General features: G+C 37.8%; 1 protein-coding gene and 1 long non-coding RNA gene across 2 annotated transcripts; both read right to left on the reverse strand.

The window, feature by feature from the left end:
• Nucleotides 1-7,930: 7,930 nt before the first annotated feature.
• LOC145129579 (uncharacterized) lies at nt 7,931-8,381 on the reverse strand. Its single transcript, XR_013717553.1, has 3 exons — nt 8,304-8,381; nt 8,106-8,229; nt 7,931-8,021 (listed from the first exon to the last, which is right to left on the reverse strand). It is a non-coding gene; the product is annotated as an uncharacterized LOC145129579 (long non-coding RNA).
• Nucleotides 8,382-10,135: 1,754 nt separating this feature from the next.
• On the reverse strand, nt 10,136-11,293 carry LOC145134926 (transcription factor bHLH168-like). Its single transcript, XM_079069730.1, has 3 exons — nt 11,170-11,293; nt 10,776-11,096; nt 10,136-10,307 (listed from the first exon to the last, which is right to left on the reverse strand). The coding sequence occupies exons 1-3, from the start codon at nt 11,284-11,286 to the stop codon at nt 10,233-10,235; spliced, it is 513 nt and encodes a 170-aa protein (XP_078925856.1). The 5' UTR covers nt 11,287-11,293; the 3' UTR covers nt 10,136-10,232.
• Between the last annotated feature and the right edge of the window lie 16,213 nt (nt 11,294-27,506).

Raw genomic sequence — 27,506 nt, forward strand, 5'->3', positions numbered from 1 at the left:
AGGCACGAGGTGATAAACTTAATAATATATCTTTCCGGGTTTGCGTTGACACTGGTACGATTTCACGTACCAGGACTAGCAGGCACGAGGTGATAAACTTAATAATAGTTATACCCAACCTAAGTTATTTAAAAAGGGTACATCTGTAAAGTACCCTACGATAATAAACAAGATACATAACTTAGTCGTAACACGAACATTCAGTAGAAGGGGACCTATAATGCTAACCTTATGATTCTTTAATGTATACATAAAGGGATATATGTTAATAGGATTCGATAGGTAATAGGATGTGTGCTTTCCGCTTCATTTCCTGTTCCTTGTTTGGTTGTGGGCTTAAAGCGGATTCACCCAGCCTATTATCCATTCGATCTTAGTTATATATATTCCGTATACATTAAGTCATCATAAGGGGTACCAGGTATGGGTCAGGTCATAAGACAGTAATTCAATGCACAGTTTTCTAGTACAAAACAAACTTTTCAAATAGAACTGTTGGTATACAAAACTAGAAACTTACCAGTAAAGGGTTTAATCCATTTTATTAAATCAGTGTAACTTTAAGGACCTTAAGTGGGCAATCCTATAATACCTTAGTTTATACATCAATGTTATATATAATTAATATTTGATAGGTAATTGGATGTGTGCTTTCCGCCTCATTCCCTGTTCCTTGTTTGGTTGTGGGCTTAGGGCAGATTCACCCAATTAACTATCTGTTCAATATTAGATTATATATAGCTAGTATAAACTAAGTAATTATAGAAGGAATCACTATGGTTACTATTTTATCATAAGAAATAAGGGTTTTCTTAAAGAATATTTTCATCAAATATAAAGGAACTATTACAGTTAATTCCGTGAGTACCAAGGGAATACACCAGGGTTATATACAATAAGGATCTAACAACCAATGGGATGTGTGTCATCTGCCTCATTCCCTGTTCCTTGTTTGGTTGTGGGATTAGGGCAGATACACACAATCGATTGTTTGTTTCCTCTATGTTTTATATAACTTGTATCCATTTAGTACTCATAGAAAAGATTGTAGAGTCATTTTTACTTATCTTTCATCAAAGCAGGAAATATAGGATTTTCTGGAGGAACAGGCGAACTTTTCTAAACAAAACTTACAACTTTCTACAACTTACTTACATCACTAAAACCTTATGAACTCACCAGCTTAATTGCTGATCAACTCTTTCAAAATAACTTGTATTCTCAGGTAACTAGTAGACAGGTACTCGCACTGGGAATTCAGAAGATGGAGCAGTATAGCTCCAAGTCTTGTTTTGTTATTTGCTTATGTATTCTATGTTTTGTGAACACATACTTTGTAAACACTTTCTTTCTAATGAAATGGTTGTTTATTACTTTGCTTACTATGATGCATGTCTTGTGATACTAAACATGACGTCCTCCACCCCAGAACGTTTCCGCCGTTCCGGTTTTGGGGTGTGACATTGGACGACCTCCCACTTAAATGTTGGGGGCTTATTAGGAGATACTTATGATTTTATATTTGTATTTATATAGAATATTTTATGTATATCCCTTTGTGAAGAAGTTGGACTCAACTTTCAAAATATAAGCTCAGACAGTCATTTCTAATTATATAGAAAGGGCACTGCTTTCTTGTCAGCTCATCTGGAATGTTGAAGAAGAAGTTGGACCCTCCATTAAAAAATTAGCTCTGACTGTCATTTCTAATTATAAGTTACAATGTTTTTTAGCAACAATTGTGTTAGAAGATCTAGAAAAAGGTCGTACAAACACCCAACAATTACATGTTGATATGTTCAAAATGAATCGATACAATAGATGGATCATGGGCACCTGAAATTGACCCATGGCCGACTCTATTTATAAGTTTTATTAGCTAGGGCTTAGGGCCCCCAATTCTACGGGGCCCCATATTCTGCAAAGTCTAAAAGTTTATTTCATTAAAACATCCAATCCGGTAACCACAAAATAAATCAAGCGGAAGAATAAATCAACGATTGTTGCACTCATGAAACTGAAACGATGTTGTATTCTTATACCACTTTTGATTTCTGCAACACATTCATATCATCCATTTTCGATTTCCGAGTGAACGAGTCTGTAGCAATACACATTCATCTTCTATTCTTTTGACTTCTAACTTGATTCTCGATTCAAATCCTCATCATATTGTGTTTCACTTTCGTAGTATTCTATTACTGTTAGACAATTTTCCTGTCGCTAATCTATTCTAGTATTCTTTTATGTCGATTATCGATTCTCTATTAGAATCTTCTACATGTAATATCATTTATTGAAATGGATATGACTAAAATCACATCTTATAACAATTTATTTATGGATCTTATGACTCAATACGAGTCTTTGCATTGCTTTCTATTATTTTATGGCGTCCATAGTGATGAAATGCTGAAAATATATGGGAATTTGATGCATAAAAACTTTAGAAGGTATGATTTAGGAAATAGTTTAAGAATCAATAAAGGATTTCAAGTTGTTCACCTAGAATAACCAGAAATCCTTAAGCAAACTGGTCAATGTTATAGAAAGCACAATGTTGGGATTATTTGATTTGTTAGTCAGATCACTCTCAATTACTTTTTCGATTAGAATATAACTATGTGATTGAGCTATCTAGTCCTCAATACCATAAATTCTTGACAGTGAATGATAGGTTTTAGTAACAAGTTTGTTATGTACTTTTGGTATATTAGGTGTTATAAGAATCATATAGAAATTTTTATCAAATTCTTGTTGATTTAGGTTATTACAACATGAAAACTCCTTTATCTCAAACTAAAATTGTCGATGAAGAAAACTTAAAGAGCGAACATCTATGTGAATACAATTGAGGATTATAGGAAAGGCCAAAGGGGCCAAAAATTTTGGTTCGCTTAGAGCCCCTAAACTGGTTGAGCAGCCACTGAAATGAATGGTAGGCGCAAGTCTTCGATTTTAGATGCATATTTCTAAGTGTTTAGTATCTTTAAATATTTATTTTGGAGTTACAAATAGTGATTCTTGGTTCATAAGAATTATTACAACAAGAAATAAGCACATTAGCGACGTCGTCTATAGCGACGACGGTAACCTTCACCGGCGACATCAGAAAACATCGCCGCTAAAGGTTATTGTCGTCGCTATAGACGACGTTGCTAATGGGCTTATTTCTTATGTTATAATTTTAAAGGATGTCATATTTTTGGATTGTATTGCTCAATTTCATGGTTGCTGTGATGGGTCATGGAGGTGACGTTGGTGACGAGCCACCACATCCGTTCCATGGAGGTTTTGGTGATCACCAAATCGATGATAATTAAGATTTATTCTAATTTATTGTATTTCATATTGTATGTATATAAAAAATTATTTTGACAAATATTTTTTTATGCAGCGGTGACTCCAAAACGAAGAGGCATATCAGTAAACAAAAAAATGTACAAGTTATTTGCAGCTAATGGCAAACGGCCTCTGAAGATAATATTTTACATAAATACTCACATGCCGATTGGGGAAGTATACAAATGTTTCATTCAGGAGGTTGGGAGCTATATGTGGCGCGACATCACTTTCAATAAGGACACATGGAAAGAAGTTTCTAAAGCCAAAAGGGTTGGCATGTTCTAGTATTTTTCGGTAAAATTTTATAAAGTTATATTTAATATGTTTAATTTTGATTTATTTTTAATTTCTCTATTTTTTTTGTAGACATGGTTATATTTTGGAGCGATTTCAAATGATCCCATGTCATAGTTTATTGGGCGTCACTGAACAATCTGATATGTGCGCGGCATAGATGCCGCAAACATATTGCAAATACTCATTTTACTGGTTTTGTAGGCGATGTGGAGGCAACAAGGGCTCAAGCCCCTGAGGGTATGGATCCGCAACATTGGAGTGATGCTATTAACCACTTCTTAAAAGAAAAGAATAAAAAATATCCGCTGAAAACAAAGAATGATGGAAGAAGCAAGTACTTAAGAATCGTGGACGGACGTGCAACTACAGTAGTGTTTGTTTTAAGAACATAAGCTAGAATAATGTTTATTCAGTTATAACATATTTTTTAATGTTTATTCAAGTATAACATATTTTGAAATCTTAAGCAAAATTTGAATAGACTTGAAAAATTTCATAGTGGGCGTGTGAATAAAAAAGCGGAATTTGTTGATCATTTGGTTGAAGACCAATATGTAAGTTATTATTACTTACAAATGATGTAGATTGTTGTTTTTTTGTGTTAGTTTTAACGTATGTTAAAAATCTTAGTGAAATACAGAATACGTTAGTTGCTGAGGTTGCTTTACAGACTCAGCACATAGCAGACTCTGGTGGTGATCCAGACTCCATTGATTGGATCGCAATATTTGAGAAAGTGTTAGGTGCTGGAAGGGAGCATGTGAGAGGCATTGCGCCTAAACCTTCTTCTGCAGCGGGTACAAGTGCTCCATCTCAATGACAATCATAGTCACACGCACCACAATCAACACATGTACTTGTTAAATTCTTAAAGAATTTGGTAGCTTTGCTATATTGTTAAGAAATTGATGCATTTATACTAATTTTTGGTAGTTTGGTAGTTTGATGGTTTGTTAAATTGTTAAAGACTTAATTGATTTGGTGGTTTAATAGTCTTTTAAACTGTTAACGACTTAATTCATTTAGTGGTTTGATAGTTTGATAGTTTGTTAAATTGTTAATAACTTAATGTGCTTCATACTTAATTGTAGGATGTTGATGTGAATGCTTTTCTTCAAAACCCGACGTTTGTGACGACAATTGGAGATATTATCCGCCCGTTTAAGAACCAACTCAACAACGAGGGAAATAACGATGGGGAAGACGAACACACATAATATTTCTTGTTTTATGTTATTGATGATGTTATTTTGGATTTATTACATAGTTTATGGATGATATATTTGATGTTTATTTTAGATTTATTAGATAGTTTATGTAATGTGGTATATTTAATGTTTTATGTAATGTGTTATGTATTTATTTATGTATTTTTATCAAATCTGCATTTTATAATACATATAAACTAATATCATAAATAAATTGTTTTTTCAAAAAAAAAAAAAAAAAAAAAACATTAGCAGTGACACTTTTATGGACGACATCGACCAATTGCGACGGCTCCGGATTCCGGGAAGAGTGCCGGAAAAACTCCGACCGATGGTTGGAATATCAATAGAGACAACGCCATTTGCGATGACAAACGATTATTAGCTACAAGGTAATAGCGACGATCCTTTAGCGATGACATGTTGTCGCTAAGGTATTAGCGATGACACGAGGCATCTATTGCGACGTTTTTTGTCGTCACTAAAGGTTATGTTTTTTGTTTTGTATTCTAATGTTCAAAAATCATAATTTTTAATATTCGAAGACAAGAATTACTATTTTCTTTAAAAGTTATCCATCCTTTTCTACGAAATTAAGTATCGTGAAAATAGTTTTGATTCTTTGGAAGAAACTTACATACTCAAAAATTGTAAAAGCTATTCTCAATTTATGTTTCTTTCCTACGGAATAAATATGAAGATTGGCGCTTAATAAAATTTCTATTACATTCTTGTTATAAAATATAATATTCTTTGTTTTTTCTTGATGTGTTGTGTATATTATTGTTTTCTGCATGCTTGAAATTAATATCTTGTGAACTTACACTACTAGAAAACTGCTCCATCACCTACAATAAATTCCGTAGGTAAGTTGTACGTAAAACGGTTTGCCTACGGATTACCTACGGAAAAAGCTCCGTAGGAATATAGCTCGTGGGTAAATGGTTGTAACGGATTGCCTACGGAATTTTCTACAGACTACTAATGGAATTTTCTGTAGGTAATTTTCCTACGGATTGCCTACAACTCTAGCCACCTACGAATTAGCTAGATAAGCTGTTTTACTGCAGGCGAAACTTTTATCTACAGATTACCTACGGAATTTTAGCTACGGATTACCTACAATAAATATTATCTACAAATTTCCAACAAAAAAAATATGACCTACAGATTTCCTACAATAAATATTACCTACTGATTCCATACGACTTTTCCAATTATTTGTGACAAATATATCTGTCGCAAATCCATAGCTAAATGATTTCCTTTAAAAAAAACTGAAAAAACTGAAAAATATCCAGGTTTTTTCTACCTAAAATATAGAAAAACCAATAATACATTACAAATGCAGAAAAAACCCATTACATTCATATTCAACCGGTCAAAATAAAATGTCATTAACATTCACAAAAAGCTAGGAACTATCTAGCGGATTACCGGCCAAAATAAAATGTCACTAACATTCACAAAAAGCTAGAAACCATTTAGCGGATTACCGGCCAAAATAAAATGTCACTGACATTCACAAAAAGCTAGAAACTATCTAGCGGATTACCGAATGGGTTGTTTATAGTCTAATACATTTCTAATGCTTAACATTCATAAAAGTAGGAACTATTAGGCGGATTACCCGATGGGTTCAACTTTCTCAAAATGACCGCAACTTGTTCTTCTAATTGAGCGTGTCGCACATCCATTTCATGTTGTCTTATTTGAAATCGTGCATCCATTTCAGCTTCTATTTCTTTTAATTGCAAATCCAATTTAGCTTGCATCTCGATTTGCATGGTTTCCATTTTCTCTCTCAACCTTAGCACCTAAAAATGGTAAGAACATTAAAATCAGCAAGTCAACTTCACTTTTAAACCATAATAGCAATGCACTTTATTTTTAATTCATTATAAGAAAATATAAGTAATGTAATCAATAATACCAACATACTTTATTTTATATCAACAATCCATAATAGCAATATACTTTAACTTATAATATCCATAATAGCAACATACTATAGTATTCATCCATAATAAGCAATGCATTTCAATTCGACCACCCATAATAGAAACATACTTTATTTTCATCCATGTACTATCCATAATGGCAACGACATATTTTTATTTTTCTCTATAAAACATAATGCATTTATCGAATAAGTATACCTCTTGTTGTGATTGTTCAGCCTAGGACGAGGTAGACCCAAAAGAATATGTCCCGCTAACACCAAAATGAAGATTAGATGATCCAATCCCATAGATGCAACCTTTGCCTTTCCCTCCCTGCCTCTGCATCTGTGTGGCGGCCCACAACTCAGGATCATTAGTTCTTTGCTGAGTCGGATCGTCTCCATACTTCTCGACGAGGCCTCTCCTATATGCCTCCTATAATTTATCAAAACAACACCATTTTAATTGTACAGAAAACCAAAACAGTCTATATGAAAATGATAAAAGATAACTTACATATGCTTGTTGCGATGTACTAGTGATATATTGCAATCCCTCACCATCTCCATTAAAATACATTGCCTTCGACTCTGTTGTAAGACGTGTCTTCATAAACACATCGACCTAGTCTGGTTTTTACCCGTCAACTTTTTCTACATAAACGAAAATATAGTTGATGTAATTAGTTCCAAGAGAAAACATATTAATAAAATTTATAATTATGATTACTTACCATCCGCTTACGAGTCTCGCTGACTCCGATGCTGCCACCTGTATACATAGTTATTACCCTAGAATCAATAGAAGTGCTACGGTTCCTCTTCCCGATAAGAGATTTTTTCTTCCATTCATCTGTGTCCCAATACTGTAAAAAGAATATATATATATATATATATATATATATATATATATATATATATATATATATATATATATATATATATATATATATATATATATATATAAGAAACAAAAGTAAACAATAATGAACCATATCACTTACAGCACACAAACGCCTCCAAACGTCTTCATATATGGGACGAGGAGCAAAATTATGGAGGATCTGATATGAGTCATTAATTTCATGGATAGTATGCCCTGCTTTTCTTGCCATTCTTGCTGATGTTTTATTAACATCCCCCATTTTGTCTCTAAAACGCTCTTTCAAAACACTCTCAAAACAATCGAAGATGTCACCTTCTTCTTGTGAATTCCACCGATAACGAGTCTGCAAAAAAATAAGAAGTAAACTTAATTTGCAAATTAAAATAGAATAAGGATAAAATATACAAACAAATAATCAATATATTACCTTAAAACGCGCAAACCATTGTTTGACAACCTCCCGTGGGATACTCTTATATGTAGGCCAAGCATGATCCAAACAATCCCATGCCATTTATGCAATGTACCCATGTATAGAATGGTCTGCAAACCTAAAAATCGAAATAACTATATAATTATAATCATAACATCAATAATCATAAATTTAAATAACAAAAAGACTAACCCCTTCCCATCTCGGTGGATCAACGGTAACTGAGAACCATGCGAATCTGCAACATTAGAGCCACCCGGCGTATCTTCAACATTCGAGTGGCGAGGTGTCTGCATGTTTATACCACAATCATCCTCCTGAGTGTAATAATTATCATCTCGCTCCTCGCCACGGCCGCCAATCATCTGAAGGTCGTGTGGGGTAACTTGACTAAACACCTCCGCAAAATCTGTCTGGGGATCAGCGATGCCTAGATTACGTAAAGATGTCCGACCTCGTTGTAAGTTACCACCCATACTACCACCTAGATTAGAGTCGGGTGACGACACAACTCTATGCAAATTACCACATGTATTTCCAGCCAGATTAGAGAAAGATGCTCGACCTCGTTCCGACATGCTGCGTTTAACAAATCACAAAAAAAAGGTCAGATATATAATATCAGATTGACATGTACAACAAAAAACAATGTTAATAATATTCGTATCATAAATCACAAATAAAGTTTATAATCACAAATAACTTAAAGTGAACATGTCATTTAATTAATTGTAATAATTTGAAGTGCACAACAATAAGCAATGTTCCTAACATCACTCCTCATCATAATCAGAACCGTCGTCAGAATAAACAAGTTCATTTCCATTATCCTCTATATCATCTTCGTCTTCAAGTTGTTCCTCATGTTGATCGTGTTGAGATCCCACGTTGTCCTCATCAGATACTTCATCATAGGTATTTGTATTTAATGCTAGGCATAGACGGTCAGTACGAGTTACTTCATTCGGTAATTCAAACCGCTCATCAATCTGAAAGAACCCGTCTGCATCAATTTCATCTTGGGTGACTTCAAATACCCCTCTTGGTTTTGTTTTGACAACCGCCCACACTTCTTTTGTTTCCCTAGTCATTGTAGGGTATGGTGTATAAAATACTTGTTCCGCTTGTGATGCCAAGCAAAAAGGGTCGTTCGTTTGAAGTCGAGACTTATATTTGACATCAACCATCTTATTTTTGTTAACGATTACACCGTTGTTGTTATCAAACCAAGTCGAGACTTGTAGGTATTTAACTACAGATTACCTACAGAATACATAATCCGTAGGTAATCCGTAGGCAATTACCTACGGATTACCTACAAATTATTTTGTATTTTTCATTTTCGAAAGGTTGAATGTCATTCTTTTCGCTTCATTCTTTTCACAACATTATTATATGTTGATTATTTTGTTTTTTCACAAAGTTATACATCATATAAACATACATACATCCATGTACACCATTTTATACATACACATACACAAAAATGATTAAACTTGAAATGAGTAACGAGTTTCGACTGTGTACATGGATGTATGCATATTAATATGATGTATAACTTGGAGAAAACAAAGTAATCAATATATAATAATGTTGTGAAAAAATTGAAACAAAAAAAAAAGACATCTGATCCTTCGAAAATGAAAAATACAAAAAAAAATTTGTAGATAATCTATAGGTAAATTCCTACAGAATAACTACAGAATTCTAACTTAGAATATAATATTATTATTCGTAGGTAATCTGTAGGTGATTATCAACGGATTACCTACAGAAATTATTTTTGTTGTTAATATATAGGTAGTTTGTAGGTGATTTAGGGCAAATATTTTAATGGTTATTTCGTAGGAATTTCGTATGTAATTACCAGCAGATTTTATTCCGTAGGTGATTTTTGTAGGTAAATAAGAATTTTCTAGTAGTGTTACACACAACTTTTATTCATTAGCCAATGCACGATATTTGTGCAAATACAATCTAAAATACATATCTTACGTACAAAATCTTTTAATTTACAACCTTGTATCTTTTCCGCTTTGATGCGTATATTTTAATCATCCTGCAATCTTACTATAACTGTGTGACATCCAATAATTCAGCAGACAATCGTATCCCAATTCCTTATGATAAGTAAACCAGTTCCAACAACTGGGACTCTATCAATGCAACATCGAACCCTACCCGAGCTTGAAAAGCCTGCATACATACATTATACAAAATGCAGTCATTAGCTATGAAGCTGGATACAATTATTGCTTATGCTAATTATGTACGCATTTGTATACATGGGCTTAGTTTTAGTGTTAAAAATCTTCCATCGAACACTTAATGTGTTCCTTTTGGAGTAGCCTAATCAGTGGGGATAAATTCACATGAAGTGTTCGATGGAAGATTTTTAACCATGTATGCATGTTCCAATTCCAATAGATTTTGTTTATGACGTATTCCAGCTTTATGTAATACAGTACAATAACAGTTGTTACTTATTTTAATAAAAGAACTGCCGTTTTGTTCTTTTTTTTAAAAAAAAAACTATAAATATTTACTTGTATATGTGTAAACAATCATTCTAAACAGTTGCACGGAGGGAATGACCGAACTGAAAGCTTTTTTGGTAGTATAATGAACACAAAGGGTTTTCGAAATTCATAGAACCACTGTTACCTGAGCATGGATGGTGCAATAGATGAGTTGACCAACTGTGCAGAAACTAGAGTTCGTAATTTCGGCACCACCTTGCTCTATAACACTCAATACGTGAAAAGGCTCCGCTTTCTTGTTATTGGCCGAGATGATCAAGTTAACCTCAAGTTTCGAATCAATTTCAGTCACTCGGACAAGCTGCAAACTCTGTCCGTTATTTGAAGCACATCTAAGCTCGTTTTCAAGCTCTTCTTTCCTAGCGTTCAATCGTTCCACTCTTTCTTTCCGCTGTATCAGTGCATTTGCTGCACGGTCCAAGAACTCTGGCAATGGCATCCTCTCCTGTATCAGGTATGATGTTAGAGAGAGAGAGAGAGAGAGAGAGAGAGAGAGAGAGAGAGAGAGAGAGATGTACGTATGGTTGAAGATGAAGGAAAGAGGCAAGAGTAGAGTAAAGGTGTTTCATCCGATCACGGCGTTGTCTTTCAGAAGCGGCCGGCTTCCGGGGAAGAGATGAACTGCTGCCGGTCATCTGGATCTGTGTTAATTGCGGTTGTGCATCACTAGTGGAGTTTAGGGTTGGGCTTTATAGATCGGTACTGTTGGGTCGATCAGACTAGGTCTACTCATGTACAGTAATCACCACGAAATTAGACGACTGAAAGAGTCGTTATCTATGTGAAGCAAAAATAGGACCAACATCATTATCACATTCCACCGTATTTTGTAACAATTCAAAGAACCCGTTTCTTTTTCCAAAATACCAATGTTTTAGTAGTTTACTATTTCCTCGACTACGATATAGAGTAGATGATTTTTATTTAATTTTGTTCTAATAAATAACTTTTTTTTGTCACGTGTGCTATTGATATTTATTTTATCAGATGCCATTTTATAGTTATTGTAAATTAGTTTTTTTATATCTTATTTTATGTTTTTTTCTATTTTATTAAATTCTATATAATCTTTAAATGTAATAAATCCATACCTATTAATTTCATTTATCCATTTTTATTCTTATTTTAAAACTTAAAAATTAAAGCTTCATTATTTTTCTATGTTTATTTATCTAAATTTTTTATTTAAATTTAAAAGAGAAAAAATAATTCAATAATTTTTTTTAATCTCTATTCCAATCTTCATATTTTAATACAAAAATATGTTTATTCCTCTTTTGTCATGTGTTCTTCTATTAGGTGTCGTAATGTCATGTCACTTCTCAACTATTGATTTTCACTTTCAAATTTCAAAATATATTTTTCATTCTAATTAAATTAAATTAATAACATTAAAAGTAAAAATAAATTATAATTAATACAAATCATAAGGTGATATAATTCCATTTATTTATTTAAATCAACTTTTATAATTTTATATAACTAAAAAAATATCTCTTAATTAATAATTTATTTCAAATAATTGATCAATAAATTTGAGTTTTTACTATGAAAGTTTAATTAATTTTGTAATCATCTTTACTACGGATTATAAACCAGCAAAAGAATATGTTTATTTTTCTTTTCTCACGTGTCATCTTATTAGGCCTTCTAATTAATGTCGCGTCCCTTGTCAACATATTAATTTTCAATTTCAAATTTCAAATTTTAAATTTCCAAATCTAATTACATTAAATTAATAACATCAAAATTAAAAATTAAAATAAATAATATATATTATAAGGTGATATAATTTCACTTATTTATTTATATCAACGATTATAATCTTATATAACTAAAAAATATCTCTTAATTAATAATTTATTTAAAACAACTGATTAATAATTTTGAGTTTTTAGTATGAAAGTTTACTTATTTTTGTAATTTTGATTCCTACGGGTTATAAACTAGTAAAAAATATGTTTATTCTCATTTTGTCATGTGTCATCCTATTAGACTTTATAATTAATGTCATGCACATGTCAACATATTAATTCTCCATTTCAAATTTTAAATTTTAAATTTCTCACTCTAATTACTTTAAATTAGTAACATTAGAATAAAAATTAAAATAAAATTAATACAAATTATATAGTCACATATTTAATTAATTCAATGATTATAATTATCTATAACTAAAAAAAGATATACCTTAATTAGTAATTTATTTAAAAATACTGATTAATAATTTTGAGTTTTTAATTTAATTAATTTGTAAATGTGGTTCCTATGGATCATAAACTAATTTTTCTTATAAATTTAAACTTCACAAATGTTCAGAATTTCATATTTATTTATTTATTTATTAAATGAAATCATGTAATACACACGTCTTGCCCCTAGTAATAAAATAAAAGACGTTCATAAGGCTTATTTAATTATTTTTATAAGTTATAAAAAAATTATATTATATATATGAATATTGAAATACTCATATTTTTTAAAGGTTAAAAAAAAAGTCACCACATTTTAAAATAAGTTTTTCGATTGTGGAGGTGAATGAGTCTGCGGCCACCCCAAGGACTACCGGAGCCTTTTGAGAGGCTAGGTTATCAGTCCGGTCACGCATTTGGCCAGTGGGATTGTTTATTCTTTTATTAAGGATGACAATTGGTTACGCATCCTCATCAGAGTCACTGTCATTTGTGGTTGCGGTTGGTTTGGTTTTGCGTTTCTTGGAGGGTGCGGTTGGTTTGGGAGCATCTTTCTTTGGGGTTCTTTGTTTCTTTGAGATGTTGCGGGGGCCTTAATGAGTTGAGGCTAATTTCTTTCTTCTTTGAGAAAGATTGGAGAGAGTAGTGGAAGATGGGATTGCGGTACTTCAAGGGGTAATGATTGCAGATGGGGTTTGAAGAGGCGGGGTAGGAAGGTATGGGGCAATACCGTCCGTAGCCTCAATATGATCTGAGACATCAGCAGTCTCAAGACCAAGAGTGTTGAGAATGTGGGTTGGAAGTCTTCTAATTGGTCCAAAAATAGATTGATCAGATGAGGGATTATACATTTTAAGATCCTTGGTGACAAAGAAGTTGATGTCGTTGCCCATGCTGATTCCTGCGTCCGCATGGAGATCTGAAATGCAGAGGGACCAGAATCTTGCAAACATAAGCTCGGTAGGGTTCTCCCTTGGGCTCACCTTGGGAATGTGTTGTAGAAAATCATCCCATAGAATCTGACCGTAGTTTACATCATGGCCAGTGAAGATGCTCCATACTAACTCTAGGAGCTTGAGTCCCATATTATCCGTGCCTCCGGTTCTGCCGGATAGACTGCAGATGACAAAATGGCAAACGAATTGCTAGACCGCAGGCAGTTGGTTTTTCTTGAATTCTCCAATCCCTTTGATTTTCTTCTGATATCCCATTTGGTAAAGTGCAGAAGTGATGTCCGCCATTGATGGAGTAAAAATCTTGATTGAAGGATGAACAAGAAGGTTAATGGCAGAAAGAAACTTTTCTTTAGACAAAATTACTAAAGAATCGTTAACTAGGTTTAGATGCACTTCTTGTGGGTTCCCGAGTGGTCGATAGGCTGAAAAGGCACATTTGAATAGGGTAGAAAGGGGAACAACGTCTGTGAACGAATCGAAGGGGCCAAACTGGGGGTGATTGTTCAAGAACTTGATCATCAGCTTGATTGGAGCATTGTAAGATGAATGGTCTTCGAACACCGCTCTGAAATTGCTTGATGCTATCGTGGGAGTGGGATGTCTTGAAGCAGAGTCTGAACCAGTAGGGTTCACTGATCCAGAAGCTTTGGAGTGTTTCTTGGATACACCGGATTTCACCATTGTAGCAGTTTGAGAAAAAGTGAAGAAACAGAGTGTGATAATGGAGAAAGGGTTCAAAGTTCAGAGAGCGTAAACTGTTCTTGGGGAAGAAGAAAGGGTTTTATAGGGGCTTATGGGAGCGGGAAACGTTTTTTTTTATTTACCCTAGGTGAAAAGGATAAGGTAAAAAAATGGGGGTTCTTTCGATTTGGGAGGTGAAATCTCAGCCACATATTATGAAACGGTTTAAAATTTTGAGATTTTGCTAAAAAGGGGTTTGCATTTAATGAAAAGTCAGACGTACATCATCACGTCTGGTGATCATGTGGTGAGGGTTTGTTTGATCCGTTGTGCAAAAAAAAGTTGTAACGGATGGGACGTGCTTTTAGGATGTGGTCTTTGACGAAGTGATATCGTAGTTCAACATGCTTGGTATTGGAGTGCTGAATAGGATTGTGAGAAATCGCTATAGCACTTTCTAAATCACAGTAAATTGGTATCCGCAGCATTCTGTATCCGTAGTCCGTAAGTTGTGTCTTCATCCATAAAACTTGTGAACAACAGCTGGCTGCGGCCACATATTCTGCTTCTGCGGTAGACAGAGATACACAACTTTGTTTCCTTGATGACTAGCTGACGAGTCTTCCACCCATAAATTGACATCCACCTGAGGTGGTTTTTCGATCTAGTCTGCATCCGGCGTGATCCGCATCTGTGAATGCTTGAAGGCTGAAATCATTGCCTGCGGGGTACCATAATCCAAGAGACTTGCTTCCTTTCAGGTACCGTAGAATTTGTTTGGCTGCGGTCATATGTGACACTTTTGGGTTAGCTTGATACCTTGTGCACACACCTGTTGCAAAGACAATGTCTGGCCTGCTTGCGGTGAGGTACATTAAAGAGCCTATGACACCTCTATAAGTCTTGTGATCCACAGATTCGTCTGAGGGATCAGCAGAGATCTTATATCCGAAGGCCATGGGGACCTTAGTCGAAGAACAGTTGTCCATAGAATATTTCTTTAACAGTTCAGTGGTGTATTTCTCCTGATGAATGAATATCCCTTGCGGAACTTGTTTCACTTGAAGTCCTAGAAAGAAGTTAATCTCTCTATTCATGCTCATTTTGAACTTGTTGGTCATGAGCTTAGCAAATTCATCCACCATTCCTTGATCAGTCGATCCGAAGATGATATCATCCACATATATTTGTACAAGCATAAGGTGGTCACCATTTGCTTTTCCAAATAAAGTGGGATCAATCACTCCTCTTTTGTATCCGGACGAGACAAGAAATTCAGAGAGAGTCTTGTACCACGCTCTTGGGGCTTGCTTCAGACCGTAGACTGCTTTTTCAAGTTTGTAGCAGTGGTCTGGGAATTCAATACTCTCAAAGCCTGGAGGTTGCTGAAGATAAACCTCTTCTTTTAATTCCCCATTAAGAAATGCACTCTTTACGTCCATTTGGTGTACCTTGATGTTTTTGTGGGCTGCGTATGCTAAGAAGATTCGGATGGCTTCCATTCGTGCCACCGGAGCATACGTTTCATCATAGTCAACACCTTCAAGTTGACTGTAGCCCTTTGCAACTAACCTTGCCTTGTTTCTGACTACCGCACCAGATTCATCCAGCTTGTTTTTGAATACCCATCTAGTACCAACAATGGTGTGACCATGTGGCTTCGGGATGAGCTTCCACACTTAGTTTCTTTTGAATTCTTCTAGCTCTTCTTGCATTGCGGATATCCAATCAGGTTCTAGTAATGCTTCTTTGATCGTTCGGGGCTCGACCGAGGACATAAAGGCTGCGTAGTGACAATGATCAGACAAGTCCTTGGAAGATCGAGTCTGGATACGTGCGGATGGGTTGCCAATGATTTGACCTGGTGGGTGGTCCTTTGTCCATACGTATAGACGGGGTTGCAGATGATCAGCAGCTGCGGTAGAGGGAATGTCTTCGACATCAGAAGATTCTGCGGTTGGAGATGTCAGTTCCCCCTGGACTTGAGAACATCCTGCGGAATCATCTTGGATTGTTGGGGCGAGAATGGAATTTTCTTGAGCAGTTGGAAGAGGTTCCCCCTGGATTGCTGATGGGAGTTCCTCTGGAACCTGAGAAGGTTCCCCCTGGACTGCGGATGGAAGAGTGATAATCCTAGAGTCTGTTCTTATGTCGATGTTTTCTATGTTTTCATCATCCGAGTCGGAAGAAACGTTGGATGGTAATGATTCTCTACGGATGGGAACTTGAGCTGTATCAAGTACTGGAACCTCGATGGTTGTTGCTTGATCCGGAGTGGAGCCTTCCCCCTCAACCGGCGAGGTGGAAGTATTGAGAGATGCTACTTCGGATAGCGAAGGACCAGATACATCAACGTGCTGCTGTTGAGCTTCTTGAGACACAAGAACTTCGGATAACTTGGCTGTTTCTACAGGGTCGAAGAGATCGTCATAATTGACTTCAACAAGATTTAATGGACCCGAAGAGGCAGGAATATCACTTTCCAGGATTGCGGTGGTTTCAGTGGATGGAGGGGTGTTGCGGATGTGATAGTCATCAAATTTCACATCGAAGCTTTCAATGATCAACCTTGTGCGTCTAATGAGAACTCGATAAGCAACCTTGTTATTGGAGTAGCCAAGGAAGATGCCTTCATCAGACTTCGGTGCAAACTTGTTAAGCTGATCTCTGTTGTTGATCATAAAACATCTACACCCAAAGATATGAAAGAAGCGAACATTTGGCTTGCGGTTGTTAAGGACCTCATACGGTGTTTTATTGAGGCGTTTGCACACAATGCTTCAGTTTTGTACAAAGCATGCGGTTGCTACTGCTTCAGCCCAGAAGTAGAGAGGAAGGTGTGCGAAGTTGAGCATGGATCTGGCTGCTTCTACTAGAGTGTGGTTCCTTCTCTCTACTACTCCATTTTGTTGCGTGTGTAGGGAGCTGAGAAGTTGTGAGTGATGCCCTTGGACACCAAGAAACTGTTGAGGAGATGATTAGTAAACTCGGTTCCATTATCACTGTGGATTTGTCGTACTGGGAGCTTTATCTGAAGTTCTATTTCCTTGATGAAATTGATAAGAATCTGCGGTGTTTCTGACTTGAGTCTGAGGAAGAAAACCCATGTGAAGCGTGCGAAGTCATCTACTATAACCAGTATGTACTTCTGGTGATGGAGACTGGCAACGGTTGATGGACCGCAAAGATCAATGTGAAGGAGCTCTAGTGGTTCAGAAATTGAAGAGTCAATCACCATGGGGTGACTTGCTTTGGATTGCTTTCCACATTCACATGCAAGGCAGAGAGTATCATTGCTGAACTTGAGAATAGGGAGTCCTCTGACTAGTTCTCCAGTGACCAAATTGTTGATGTATCTGAAGTTGAGATGAGCTAGCTTGCGGTGCCATAGCCAGCTGACTTCGGATACTGCTTTGGATAGGAAACATAACTACGGTTTGCCTATGATCAGACATCCAGAGGATACATAGTACCTTCGGATCGAGATTTGATCAAACATGTGTTCCTATCACTTGTCATTACATAGCAAAATTGATCATCAAATTCGGCTTGATGGCCTGCCTTACATAGCTGGCCAACACTGATGAGATTGTGTTTAAGGCTTTCTACATAAGCAACCTTTTGAATAGAAAAGTTCCCTGTAGTGAGAACACCATAACCTCGGATGATCCCATTCGCATTTTTGCCGAATGTAACATTTCCACCGTTGCAAATTGGCCTGAAATCCCGAAGGTATTCTAACCTTCCGGACATGTGCAAGGAGCAGGCACTGTCGATTAACCATTCTTCTTCTTGTTCCTCCTTGCACAAAGCTTGAGAATTACACGGTTAGTTTAGGCATCCAAACTAGTTTGGAGCCTGGGAAAACAGATGAGTTTCTGAATGATGCATGGACCGAGGTTGCAGGGACAGGTTTCTTGTCAACTTTTAATCCTAGTCCTGGGTGTTTGTGTAGTTTTGGAGTGTTGTGTGTTTTGGAAAAGTTACGAGGTTTCGGACTCCAACTAGATTTGACATAGGATGAATCTTTTTGGCAACTACAGTGACATTTGCAGGTTGAGATTTTGTCTTTTATTCTGACACCACGTTTGGTCAGCGGTCTAAAGGATGAGTTGGGCTTATGACCGGTCCGAGGTTGAAAAGATCTGACATGAGTGTTGCTTGGTTTCGGAAAAGTTTGTTTTGAAAAAGGTTTAGCACGTGTAGATCTTTGTGTCCTTTTTGTTGGATTTGGTAGAATACCCTTCCACTTATAAAAATTTTGATGTGACTTTAAAAGTGTTGGAGTGGGTAAGATACCTTTCCATTTCGGATCATCTGAGGAATAGATTTGAAAACCATTGTTTCGAAAAGACTTTACACCTTTTTGGGTTGTGTCAGATGAATTAGGAATGACTGTTGAAACTGTACATTCCTTTTTGTATGTTTTCTTGATGGGAGAGTTTTTCAAAAAATAGTGTGAGAAAACAAATTTTTCTGGACTGTTGGACTTTAGAAATCTGACATGCTTCTTGTTTTTCGAAAAAATTTATCTATTTGTGCCTCGGGAGCGAATTTCCTCTTTGAAAGCCTTTTTTGCTAAAATTTTTGGAGAACCACAGTCTTTGATGTTCAACTGCTCTTTCCTGGAATTCTTAGAAAAATCTTGAAAACGTGGGCTTGAGTCATCCGAACTTGAAGATTCAAGGGTTTGAGAGCATTGACCTACTTCAAAGTTTTCTATGGGTAATTCATGATGAATTGGCTGAAGAGTCACAGTTCCTTTTACTGATGACTGCGGTAGTGATGATTTGACTACTGCAGAGTAAGTCTGAGTTGGGACTTCAGTGTGACTTTTGTGGGACTTTTGATTACAGTGTGAGACACTGCGGTCTGAGGGAAAAGATGGAAAGTCTTTCGAGACTTCGAGGCCCTCTATGACAATTTCTTCATCAACTACAGATGAGGTTTGAGAATTTGGGTAAATAGTGCCACATATAGGAATTTGATCACTTGTGTGACCCGAGACCTCAGGCACAATCTCCTCAATGACACAATTATTGCTTAGATTATGCAGTCTACCGAAGTGAGTTTTGATGTCTTCGGGAAAGGTCTTGTCATTGACTGGGAAATGAAATTCTCGGTCTGGAGGGACATACAGTCTGTCTTTGTTGAACCGGGGTGAGGAATCCATTGCGGTAGGATATCCATTTGACCAACCCCAATTGTATGTATTGTCCACGGTTCCATTATTTACCAAATTTTCAATAGCTTCACTTTCATTGAACAATTTTTCGATTAAGAGATTTAAGCGTACAATTTCACTCTGAGCTAAATCTCTCTGGTTCAAAGCTATCTCTAATTGTGTTTCACTCAACATTCTTGCATCTTTTTCTAACTCTAAGCCCTTTTCTAACATAGCCATTTTGAGTCTTTTGTTATCCAGTCGTCCTCTCACATGGAACATCTCTTGGGACGCAATGTTCTTCTCATCTAAGGCTTTGTTATAGTCTGTAAGGACGACATCACATGTGTCATTAAGATTATCTATGTAAGGTTGACAGTCATGCATGCTATAGTTTAGAGTTTGGAACATGAGTTTTACCTATTCGACGATGCTTAGAGTTCCATCCTTTGCCATGTAGCAGTAGTTCTTGTCCAGCTTTGTAGACCCATCATCATCCGCAGTTGCCAGCATGCATATTTTCCCTTTTCCTTTGACACTGCTGATGGCTTCATCTTCGTCTCCGGATGATCAAACTTGATGGTCTCTTTTGACATGGGCTACGTATGCCCTTGCCTTTTCCTTATCTTCCAACTCTTGAGCCATTCTAAGGTAGAATGCTCTGTCTTTTACTACATTGGCCTTACAATCTATTGCAAAATGATTCTTTTTGTTGCATTTGTGGCAAATTACAACATCAGTCTTGTCTTCTGAGGGAGTGCCGGAGTCAGTGGTTTGAGTAGACTGCGGTGCCTCCTTCGGTTGAGTATTTTGAGATTGTGGTGGTGGATGAGAACTTTTGGGATATCGAGGATGGTTATTCTGGGGACTGAAGTTACGGTTGAATGGAGGTTTGTTGAACTGTTGATTCTTGCGGAAGGAAGGAGGTGGTAGACGCTTGAACTGTTGGCTAACCAGAGCAATAGCCTTCTGAAATTCTTCTTCATCCTCATACTCTGAATCAGCTTCGTATGACTGTGGTGGAGTGTCATACGAGGGAGAGTAAGATTGATTATGTGGAGCTTGTGCTATGAGAGCAAGTGGTCCTCCGAAGTCAGCACAGTCTTTGAGTACGGTGGATTCTTGTGCTTACAGTTCTCCATAGAGCTTGTAGAGTGACAAAGAATGAATCTTTCTATCGCCTTGGACTATCATCTTAGCTGTAGTCCAATGTCTTCCCAAACCATTAAGAAAATGAAGATTTGTTTCATGGTTACTGCGGATGGTGCCCGCATTGGATAAGTTGGTGACTATCAGGTTGAACCTTTTGAAGGAGTCTTCCAAGCTTTCGCCAGTATGAGCTTTGAAGTTGTTGAACTCATTGAGTGCGGTAGTAAGCTTCTTGTCCTGTGCTTGTTCTGAGCCTTCGTACAAATTCTTGAGAACTTCCCTGATCTCTTTTGCTGATTTGCAATTTATGATAATATCGAAGTTGTCAGGAGCAACTCCACAAGAGATTTCATAAAAAGCAACAGCATCATTTTCCATTTTATCGAGATCATCCTTGGTGGGAAGGTTCATGACTGGTTGACCTCCTCCTAGTCTGGTTGTAGCGCCGTCAGTTTGGACTGGTGTAAGGACTGGGACATGTGGTGCTTCTTCTACGGATCGCCACACATCTCTACCAAGTCTCCTTAAGTATCTTTCCAGTCTTTGGGACCAGTGATGATATTCATTTGCTACCAGTATTGGGGCTCGATTAGAACCACCAACACTGTTTGAAACATTCAGAGATAACGATTGTGCCATATTTATTTTTGAAGTTTTTAAGAAATGAGTTTCAGTGGTATAGAAGGCCCTTTGAAAATCAGAGTTATGTTTTCAAAAAGCAACCACTATGGCTCTGATACCAATTGTAAAGACCCATTTTTATAACGAACGGTGAATGCGGAAGTAAGATATCTCGAGATTAATTGTGTTTTTGTAAGTATGAACACGAAGAACATATTATGAGTTCGTTGAAAAAGACTAAGAACAAGAGAGAATAATAATAATATTCATGAAGAACATGGTGGGCGAGAAACTCTCCCTGGGTGGGAGAACCCACCAACTTTCTCTCTCTAGAGATTACATTGTAAGAAGTGTAACTCTAACTAAGGAAAAGATAAGCTAGCTTTTTTAAATAAATGACCAACTCTCCCTTTATATAGGAGGGAAAGTATTTACACCTAAAATACAATAAAGGGAAAATACAACCTAATAAACACTCATTATTTGTGGAGCATTTCCATGCACCAACATTATCTGTTGCATATGTCGACATAGGGCGGTTAGATTGAGGCAATACTGCTTTTTGCGGAAGCCAATAAACCTGGGAGCAATCCATACATAAGTTGTGGGCTAGGAAGGCAATCCAGACTTATGCTGTGGGCTCAAGGGTAATCCAGTCTGATGGTCGTGGACCCAATATGCATGCTGTTATATGATTATGTGGTGGTACTTTGGGGGAAAGTAACTAAGCTTGGCCTTAAAGTTGTGAATTTCTTGTCTCATGTACTTAGATGTTTGGGGAAAGGCGAAGGATTTATCATACACATCCTCTGCAATTTTCATTTCCACCTATTTTGGATACTATGATTTTTGGATGTTTGTATGTGACACTTGTGTTTTGTGACTAAGGTCTTATGAAAACAATGGTTTTATCTAAATGAAAAACGAAAATTTTTATCGTGATTTTTGGGACGCTACAAGTTGGTCTTAGAGCCCTGGTTTGAGATATGTGGATAAACACTTCTGTGATTCTAGACTCAAAGTAAGGATATGCAAAATGTTTTCAGAATTTGTATCAAAATTTAACTCAAAAGAATCGGCAGAAGGGATGCGTTGTGTACGTTCATTCGGAGTCAAGGAAAGTGATTCCCCAAGATACGAACATACATCTTTATAATGTTGATATGATAGAATTGCATGATAGTATGTAGGCTAAAGATCTTCAGGAATTGTATGATAGAAATTCCTGATGTATGAGGCCTGGTAGCCTAGGAGAATATCTTGTTATGCTATTTTGAACTGGCATTATTATTATGGTTGCTTGGTGTATGCGTCATAGTTGTATATAACTAAGATTTTATAGCCTGAGGATGTTTGATTCTACCTTATTTCCTGTTCCTTGTTTGGTTGTGGAGTTAAGGTTGAATCAGGTCGAAATGTTTATTGAGTCTAATGTTATGTATGACTAGCATACACAAGCGACTACAGGGTTAGTGGAAGTTTCATGAGTGAGTATGGTTTTAAGTTTGCCAGCATGGGGAATGATTAACCACTCTCGAGAGAGTGAGTATAGAATGTATGGGTACCCTAGGAAGTGCTTTAGTGAAATTGATGTGCTGTTTAGCGGATTTTGAGAGTATCAGCATGAGTAGTTACTTAGAGGATCCATAACGATTCTTGAGGAAAATACGGATAGGTGTGGAAAGTAGTATTGGGCCCATACTATTGAAAGAATAGGATCCATACTCGAATCTATGAAAATTTCAGGGATTATGAGGAGCTGATTGAGAGTAGATTGTATGGTTTGGTACCATGATTCATTGCAATGTGTTTCCGTTTATCCGGTTTATCAGTTACCATTGTTCAGGCTGAGGGTGGTGTAGAGTCGAAAGTTGTTATAAGAGTCGAAAGTAGCGTTTTTGTACTAGCATCTGTAAATAGAAAAAGTTTAAGGAATTTCGTTATCGTTATTTATTTACAAGGAATTGTAGAGTTTCTCATGTAATGTCTAGCCCTTGTATTTTTTGGTCCGTGAATACCCTATAAATAGATAACTACTTAGTGGTTAGTGTAAGAATTTTCTCAGATATTCTCGTATACTCGAAATCTCTTTGTATTGTTTCGGACAAATAATTGAGCGGAAAATAGATCTTATTTAGATCTCTATGTTCTTACTCGCTTTCTTTTCATCGATTGATTCAAACAAAATCCGTTTCACTCTTCAACTGCAATCGGTATGGGGTGATTCTTACAACTTTTGAATTCAACCTCACTTTCGGTTATGGACTCATAAAAGAATGGCGAAACATGTGTTTGACGATCAAGACACATGAGAATTTTGATACTCATTCGTTATCGAATTTGTACAACATTCTAAAAATGCACGAATCAGAGGTAATGGAAATTTCTGAAGAAAACAAGTTAAGCTATGGTGGTCCAATGGTGTTGGTGTCGAAAATAAATGTGAAAGAAGATGAGTCTAAAGAAGATACGAAAGAGTTTTTCAGAAGCCTATGAGTGGAAACTTTAAAAACAACATGGAGAAGAAGCCAATGTCGAATGTTGGTGGAAATCAAAAAGTGTTGGCGAAAGTTGAGAATAAAGAGGAAGAGAAGAATCCTGACGTGAACCCGAAGAGAGATTCAGGTTATAACTGCAATTACTGTAATGGCTACAACCACTTGGCTAAGGATTGCATGTTGATAAAGAAGGAAGAGAAGAAAAAGAAGGTGAAATATGAAGCCTGTTATGCGAAAAGGCTTGAGGAAATTAGTGCTCAGACGAAGAATCTTTCGCTAATGGCCAAAGGAGGTGATGATAGCGATGACACTTATCAAATTTGATTGTCTGGATCTGACGACGAAGAAATTTGTCATCCTACTCATGGTGTGTTATTTGTGAAATATGAGGAAGTTGGATCTGGTGAGAAAAGCTTTTTTGAGAAAGATGAGGAAGACAATGATGTGGAATTGGAGGAGAATGTGAAAGTTGAGGGAAGTGATGAAGAAGGTGTGGAGATCACGAGAAGTTGTTTCGTTTCGGCAACTCCAAAATCTCCAATGACTGCCAAGGTGCGTGATCTTCTTTTTTCCCTTAATATTCCTTTAAATTATTATCATGCTGTTTTATGTGATTTAGATGAAACTTTCTCTTATTTGAATGACATGCTTATTTCAATGAGTACTGAATCTGAGAAATCTAAGGCTTCCCTTTATGAAGCTCAAAATAGGTTGGAAGAGAAGAATAGTATGATAGAGTGTTTAGATCTTAAAATAACCAATATCATGTGTGATAGGGATGGTCTTAGGATTGATAGTAAAATGTAGTCAAACAGCGTAATATTTACTGTAATACTACAAAATGCATGTATGGTAAATTGACTGATCTTTATCACTCTACCGATATTTGTGTTGAACAGCATAGGAAGTTGCTTCCCTTAATTACTTTTGTTGCGACTTGGCTCCGAACCACTTGTCGTGAGAAGGATTAGCCTGTCCTTGAGCCTGAAAGGTCACACAAGGAAGAAATACGTCAGCCGCTTCCTGGGAGGAGGTCCCGGAAAGGTGCTCCGGCGGTCAAGTTAGTATGTTGAAGGGTATAGTGGAGGTATGAGACTGGACAAGGAATCACTTGCCTTACCGGGACCAAGGTGAGGTCCTTTTATAGTGGAGATCTTCCTCGGTCCGTACTAGAGACCGGTACTGAAATCCCGACAGGATCCGTCGCTATTATTGGGGAGTCCTGCTCCACATTCGTGTTGAGCCCAGTGATTGGTCCAGGCGATTGTGCTCTGTCTGGACGCTTTGTTGCCTGGAGCCGCTGTCTCTGGACTGTGGCTAAAAGACAATATTCTGGCGAGGGCGAGCCTTCTGTGCGATCGTCTCGCGGGAGTCCGGGATCGCTGAGTCGGCTCCCCCTCGGAGGCGCTTTGTCGAGGCTTGCCTGTCTCGGGCCCGCACTAAGGGGCGCGTCATCAAGTCCCCTAGTCCAGTAGTCATAGCGTATGCTACCTAGCTATGATGTTCTGGACTTAACTATTGGTACACGCGTCGTTGTCTCACTAGGCTGTCGCTCCATTTTCGACGATGTGACGTTTCGACGTGCGCGCGGCGGTTTACGTCACGTGTTAGAGATTTTCGCAGACCCCACTTTTTTCCTTTTATTGCTCTTCAAACGGTTTCCTATTTATTTCTCCTTCTTCCTTTTCACCCTCCTTTCTCTTTTTCTCTCTATTTTCCGCCATGGCTATCGTTCAAGGTTCAACCCCTAGTTCTTCTGAATTAGACACACTTCAAGAGGCGTATGGTCTCACTCCGGCTGACGGGGTAGAATTTCCTGTCCCCGACTCTTTGATTACTCGACCTCCTCCTGGGAAGGTGGTTGTTTACCTGAAGACTTTTGACGCTGGTCTTCGTATTCCGTTGACCAACTTTCAGGAGGAGATACTCTGCCGCTGTGGGTGTAACGTGCAAATGCTGACTCCCGGCGCTATTCACAAAGTGGTGGCTTTCGAAATGATATGTCGTGCTAACGGCATCATGCCCGATTATTTCGTCTTCAAGTACTTCTTCCGGTTTGCTGCCACTAATGATAAGTATACGTTCTCCACCTGTCGAGGGGGGTATAATCTTGTTATTGATAGTAAGCCTCCCGAGAATTGGCAAGACCGGTGGCTGTGGGTTAACCAGGAGTTGCTCGGCGATGAGTATCCCCAGGCGACGATGCCTTCGGATACTATTCCCAAGTTGTTTCCTCATAACCAGACAACTACAGATCTCCTGCGTTCTCTTCAAGTGAATGTTGACGTGATGTCTGAGGTGATTCTTGATGGTGTCGGAATGAGCCCCAATTGGCGGTCCCGGGGGGAGATGTCTGTATTCTACACCATCTCAAAGGGTGAGTTGTTCCCACCTTTCTTCTTTCTTTCTCCTGCTTCCTTTCTCCTTCTCTCCCCTATTTTTTTTCTTTTCTTTTCATACATGTTTTGCTTAACAGGTGTTGAATGCTCCGTTTCTATGGATTCTGTACTACGGGGTCGCTACCAGGGGAAGCTGTTGCACCATGCAATGCCTCTATATGAGACATTGCCTCCTCCCCGCCGCTTGGCTGCTGTTATTCCAGTGCCTCCTCAGCCCGTAGGTAGTTCGACCGCATCGGGGAGCCTCCCAGGTTCGCACACTGTTGTTACCCCTGCGACAGCATCTCCTGGCCCTACCGGGTCGGCTACTGATGACGTGGTGGATAGCAAGGTTGGGATAGTGGCCAGCGCCCGCCGTATTGCCGGAAAAAGGAAGGCCATATAGGCGATGAGCGGACCAGCGCCCGAGGGTAGTTCAGAACCCATTGGGCGGCGGGTGATGCAGCGTTGCGGTCTTATGCGCTTGTTATCTTCTCCTTCCTCCGATCCAGGGGATGTGTTGGTGATACCCGATGATGATGTTCAACAATCTGAGGGTATTAAGAGGGTGTCTCATCAGCCCCTGGTTCCGATTCATGTGAGTGTTGGTGTTAATCCTCCGTCTCCAAGAAGTAGCCCGGAGCAGTTGTTTCAGGGGTCTCCCCTGCTATTCCTGTATTTATCCCGGGATGGAGTTTGCGACCCGATTCTCGGTTGTCTGTGTGCTCCACCGCTTTAGATTTTACCCGCCATGCTCTCCCTCCGGCCACCCTGGACGACATGGATTCCATGAGCAATGCCGTTTTGGCCTACAACCTTGCATACGCCGCTGCGCAGGCTATGCCATACTTAGTCGCCGGGTCCAGTCGTGTGCAACGGTTTGACGATTTGGAACGTGTGCATTCTTCCTTGGTTAAAAGTGAAGCTAGCTTGAGGAGTTGGGTAGCGGACTTAAGTGCTATGGTTGTTCGGCTGGAGGATGAGAACAGGTCTTTGGTGTCGGGGAAGTCAGTGTTGGAGGATGTTCGTGGTGTTTTGGAGGGTCAAGTGGAGTCTTTGACCCAAGCAAATGAAGGTTTGATGATTCAGAATGAGAGCTTGGAGCGAGATGTTGTCGACCGCGAGTGGGAGGTAGAGGTGTTGAGGGCGGACCGTAGTTGGCGCCTCTAGGTGGGTCTTGTACGCGTGATGCACAAACTCCTTGAGCACCCTGAGT

The sequence above is a fragment of the Lactuca virosa genome, chromosome 8 (assembly GCF_052849685.1).
Source record: "Lactuca virosa cultivar CGN04683 chromosome 8, Lactuca_virosa_CGN04683_v6, whole genome shotgun sequence".
Lineage (NCBI taxonomy): Eukaryota > Viridiplantae > Streptophyta > Magnoliopsida > Asterales > Asteraceae > Lactuca > Lactuca virosa.